This window comes from Nanorana parkeri, unplaced genomic scaffold (genome assembly GCF_000935625.1).
Source record: "Nanorana parkeri isolate BGI_ZX_2015 unplaced genomic scaffold, ASM93562v1 scaffold3445, whole genome shotgun sequence".
Classification (NCBI taxonomy): Eukaryota; Metazoa; Chordata; class Amphibia; order Anura; family Dicroglossidae; genus Nanorana; species Nanorana parkeri.
The window spans coordinates 11,474-17,091 of record NW_017309713.1 but is presented as its reverse complement, the minus strand read 5'-3'; the positions used below and the strand labels follow the sequence as shown (position 1 = coordinate 17,091).

The 5,618-nt window shown below is 51.7% G+C and overlaps 1 protein-coding gene across 1 annotated transcript in view; it reads left to right on the top strand.

Moving 5' to 3' along the window:
* Positions 1 to 325, top strand: part of LOC108803151 (leucine-rich repeat-containing protein 51) — a 5,596-nt gene extending 5,271 nt beyond the window's left edge. Inside the window, exon 3 of the mRNA XM_018574989.1 lies at positions 173 to 325. Coding sequence (XP_018430491.1) covers positions 173 to 325 — 153 coding nt within the window. The remainder of the gene's footprint in view (positions 1 to 172) is intronic.
* Positions 326 to 5,618: the final 5,293 nt, after the last annotated feature.

Sequence of the window (5,618 nt, the reverse complement as noted above, 5' to 3'; positions counted from 1 at the left end):
AGAGGGGAGGGGGGAGAGAGGGAGATTGTGACGAGGAGATTTTCGGTTTTCATTCACTTTTGATCTTCTTAATGTATATATAAATGACCCGGAGAGATTGTACTCTTTTATTTCAACAAATCTGGACATTCTCTGCATCCTCCCTATATGACGTGTGATTTCCATTGGACAGGTCCTGACTACGTACTGCCATCTTTCTGTACTGAATCTCCACGGCAACAGCATTTGTCAGCTGACAGAAGTGGATAAACTCGCCACCCTACCCAAACTGAAGAGCCTCACGCTGCACGGTAACCCCATTGAGGTGGAGAAGGGGTACAGGTGAGCGCCCCCACCCCCCCCCACATTCACAATGTAACTGACAACACGCACAATACATTTTACCAAAAAAAAAAGTACATTTGTCACAAAATGGGGCAACGAAGAATCGCGGAGGTCTCCGTCAATTATATATCATTATTTTATGTACAGTACCGTGCACACCATCTGCCCTGAGCTCCCCAGAAATATGTTCTGTTCCTCCCGACTCCCGGGGGACTAAGTACATGAAGCACTGTGTCCCATCGTCATTGGTGCTGTGGATGCCGAGCTAGAGTGATTGACAGCTCTCGTCTCCGGCAGCAACACTGAGGTTTGAAGCGCCGTGGTCAGCCATGAAAACAGTGCAGAGGATAAAAGACACATCATGCTGCGTAGACCCCGCTACACCCATCTACAGTCCAGGGAAGTCTGGTCAGGGGCGGTCTTTATGGAGGACTTATGGCTAGAATGTCCATACCTCCAACATGTATACAAGGCCAAGAGACTCGTCTATGCACAAGAAAGGAGGTGCTGGTGAATGGCAGCAGGTACTCGGGACTCATGAGTCCGAATGTGAAATATTTGGCTCTAACATAAGGCAGTTTGGCAAAGGGCTGGAGCACGGTGCATGGACGAGTGTCTGCAGTCAACTGTGAAGCATGGTGGAGGTTCTTTGCAGGTTTGGTGCTCCATTTCTACACAGAGTTGGGGATTTGGTTGGAATTAAGTCTCCCGAATGCTAAAGAGTACCGATACTTATCCATCATGGAATACCATTGGTGAGGCGTCCGATTAGTACCCAATCCATTCCGCAGCAAGACAATGACTCCACACGTACATCCAAAGTCATAAAGAACTATCTTCAGTGAAAAGAAGATATAGCATAACCGAGCCCTGATCTCTAGAAGAGACGGTATGGCCCCCACAGAGCCCTGATCTCTAGAAGAGACGGTATGGCCCCCACAGAGCCCCGATCTCTAGAAGAGACGGTATGGCCCCCACATGATCCCTACAGAACCCCAATGTTTGGAAGAGGCGGTATGGTCCCCACAGAGCCCCGATCTCTGGAAGAGGCGGTATGGTCCCCACAGAGCCCCGATCTCTGGAAGAGACGGTATGGCCCCCACAGAGTCCCAATCTCTAGAAGAGACGGTATGGCCCCCACAGAGCCCTGATCTCTGGAAGAGACGGTATGGCCCCCACAGAGTCCCAATCTCTAGAAGAGACGGTATGGCCCCCACAGAGCCCTGATCTCTGGAAGAGACGGTATGGCCCCCACAGAGTCCCAATCTCTAGAAGAGACGGTATGGCCCCCACAGAGCCCTGATCTCTGGAAGAGACGGTATGGCCCCCACAGAGTCCCAATCTCTAGAAGAGACGGTATGGCCCCCACAGAGCCCTGATCTCTGGAAGAGACGGTATGGCCCCCACAGAGTCCCAATCTCTAGAAGAGACGGTATGGCCCCCACAGAGCCCTGATCTCTGGAAGAGACGGTATGGCCCCCACAGAGTCCCAATCTCTAGAAGAGACGGTATGGCCCCCACAGAGCCCTGATCTCTGGAAGAGACGGTATGGCCCCCACAGAGTCCCAATCTCTAGAAGAGACGGTATGGCCCCCACAGAGCCCTGATCTCTGGAAGAGACGGTATGGCCCCCACAGAGTCCCAATCTCTAGAAGAGACGGTATGGCCCCCACAGAGCCCTGATCTCTGGAAGAGACGGTATGGCCCCCACAGAGTCCCAATCTCTAGAAGAGACGGTATGGCCCCCACAGAGCCCTGATCTCTGGAAGAGACGGTATGGCCCCCACAGAGTCCCAATCTCTAGAAGAGACGGTATGGCCCCCACAGAGCCCTGATCTCTGGAAGAGACGGTATGGCCCCCACAGAGTCCCAATCTCTAGAAGAGACGGTATGGCCCCCACAGAGCCCTGATCTCTGGAAGAGACGGTATGGCCCCCACAGAGTCCCAATCTCTAGAAGAGACGGTATGGCCCCCACAGAGCCCTGATCTCTGGAAGAGACGGTATGGCCCCCACAGAGTCCCAATCTCTAGAAGAGACGGTATGGCCCCCACAGAGCCCTGATCTCTGGAAGAGACGGTATGGCCCCCACAGAGTCCCAATCTCTAGAAGAGACGGTATGGCCCCCACAGAGCCCTGATCTCTGGAAGAGACGGTATGGCCCCCCACAGAGCCCCGATCTCTACTTTAGAGTCTGTCTGGTAATGAAATGGGGATGAACATACAGGAGTAATAGAGGTCCTGGGCTTAGTCCTCCTAGATGTTTGGAACAACCTACCTGCCGAGTTCCTTGCATTGTGTGGCAGTGTAGCCGGGGGAATTGATGCTGTTTAGTGATTTAGGTTTTGTGCGTTTGCGCTTTGTAGCTTCTTAATATTCATTCTTCTATTTTTGGAAGTGTCCTCACCGTACAGCATTTTCCTCCGCAGGTCCTACATATTGTCCGTCCTTCCCCAGCTCAAGAGCCTTGACTTCAGCGCCGTCACCAAGCAGGACAGAGTCGATGCCGAGGTCTGGAGCCAAATGAATCGTAAAGTGAAGAAGTTACGGAGGACGAAGAAAGAGTGATGGGAGCCTCCACCTTCCATGTGCAGGAGGAGACCTCTACACAGAGCAGACACATGGAGGAGACCTCTACACAGAGCAGACACATGGACATGGTGTGAACACTAAAGAGAGTGAAGTACTTTTGATGTGTTTTGTGCAGTTTGTAGTTATACTGTGTGTGTATATATATATATATATGTATGTAGATGGAGGAAGCCATTTCCGCACATTACATACTCAGGTTCTGCTTCCTCCTATGTAGCGATCGCTTTACTGCTCCTTCTCACATCTCAAGTGACTGACCCTCTAAATCAGTGGTGCCCATTAGGTCGATGGCAAAGCGAACACTGGTAGATCGCGATCAGCTCCATGACTAGCGGTGCTAGTGCGGCTGAATGTGTCAGACACCGCAGACAGGAAGTGGTGGAACACCTCTCCCCGTGTGCCAGGTCAGCCACATGGGCACCGCGGGAGGACAGGACACCGGCGCACGAGAGGCGATCCGGGAAGCTGCTGCTGCAGCGGAGGTAAGAAAAGACAGACAGGAGAGAGAAGAGACAGCAGATAGAAATGGGAGAGGAGAGAGGGCTGGTTCACAACACAAAGTCTGCGTCCCAGAGTGTTTGGCCTCTAGAACGCACTGGAACACAAAACGGCCAGCTCCCTGCGTTCAGGGGCGTGGCAGTGCATTGAAGTCAATGGCACCGCAGCCACTCCTTCTCTATGCAATGCAGGCTGATCATGGCTGGTGGGAGGGGCCTGGCAGGGGGCTGTACATTGCTTTCTAAAGAGAGGGGAAGGTGTAATCCCGCCCTAGGGTGACAAAGCCGTTCTTCCATAGATACAGCACAGTCCGGCTTTCTCTCTTTATTTTCCTCTAGTGATCCTGCCGGTAACACACTTCCTGTCCAGGGGTGACAACACTGCTGGCTCAATGCAGGGCAGTGAGCGGTCACCCCAGGACAGGGTCACTAGGGGAAAATAAAAGGCTGGACTGGATTGTATCTATGGAGGAGCGGGCCTCAGCAGGGGGCAATGTGCTGCAGTTGTAATAAAGCTTTTTAGATAAAGAAAAAAAAAAACAGGACGTGGAGGTTTTTTGGTTGGAATGGGATATGTTGGGGGAGGAATGGACCCGAGTGAGTCGGTACCCTGAGCCGGACGATTTATAAGGAATAGAACTGAAAATGTGGAAACAAATTTACATCAAATATTTTAATTACAATAATATAACATTTCCCTTCAAAACAGCAAAAAAGAAAAACTAAAAATAACCAAAAATGGTGAATAATTGTACATTTCTGTAAATAGATGTATATAGAGAGCGGCACCCGGCCAATCCAATCCCCCCGATTCACCCGGCCATTCCCATCCTCCCGATTCACCCGGCCAATCCCATCCTCCCGATTCCCCCGGCCAATCCCATCCATCCCATCCTCCTTCGCCAATCCTCCCGATTCACCTGACCAATCCAATCCTCCCGATTCACCCGGCCAACCCAATCCTCCTGGTTCTCCTTCACCTGGCCAATCCCATCCTCCCAATTCCCCCGGCCAATCCCATCCTCCCAATTCCCCCGGCCAATCCCATCCTCCTTTCGCCAATCCTCCCGATTCAACTGGCCAACCCAATCCTCCCGGTTCTCTTTCACCCGGCCAATCCAATCCTCCTGATTAACCTTCACCCGGCCAATCCAATCCTCCCGATTCACCCGGCCAATCAAATCATCCCGGCTCTCCTTCGCCAATCCTCCCGATCCACCTTGGCCAATCAAATCCTCCTGATTCAGCTTCACCCGGCCAATCCTCCCGATTGACCCTCAGCTCCCAATAATGACAGATTCGGGGAAATCTGAGGAATAAATTTAATCTCTAGTGCCGGGAATTAATAAAAAAGGGTCAAACAGATCGGGGGAAGGGAGGGGGAGGGGTCTCAGATCTCCAATATTCATCATCTTACACGGATTGCACATCAATTGATATCGGCACAATGAAACAAACAAAAAAATTCTTCCACTCTTCCAACTTCGCAAAAGTTCCGACACAAAGATTCAAAAAGTTTTAGTAGAATTGTGTAAATGGCGAGATTTGGGGGGGCGTGGCCTCGGTGAAGTGACGCCATTCGCGTTGTGACCCAGATCAATATCCCGCCCGTCGATCCTCCGCGAGGGAGTGACACCGAGGAGGGTGCAATGATCGTCCCTCTCGCTGTCACTCGGTCCGGGAGAACCGACGGGGTGAATATCCGTCACATGATTATAACGCTTCGAATGGAGAACACCGAGGAGCCGGGAGATGGAGGCTCCGCCCACAATGGAGATGTACGCAGGGTGCAGGGACACAGCTGGTTATCTTAGAACCGACTGAACTGTCACTTTAAAATCAGCCGAATACATTCCGGGGACATCAAAATCCTGTACAACGTCCTACAGATCATTATACCACAGCCTGAGTAGGAGCCTCTCCCCTGCCAGTAATGGTGCAGAGGCTCACCCCCTGCTCTCTGAGGAAGCAGTGGTCTCTCTGCAGAGATGGATCCTTGCTACTCAGGCTGCGGCTGATTTCTAAAGAAGATGAAAGGTAAGGACTTGTTTGTTCTGATGCCCCCGGGGAGGTATGGAGCGGATCCATCGGAACGTTCGGTTGGACTTTCAGGAAGTTGACAGTTTCCATGAATGAACATAAAACAGTCGCATTGTGTTCAGGATCCCCGCTGACTGAGTGCTGGCCATTGCCAGGGGGTGATATC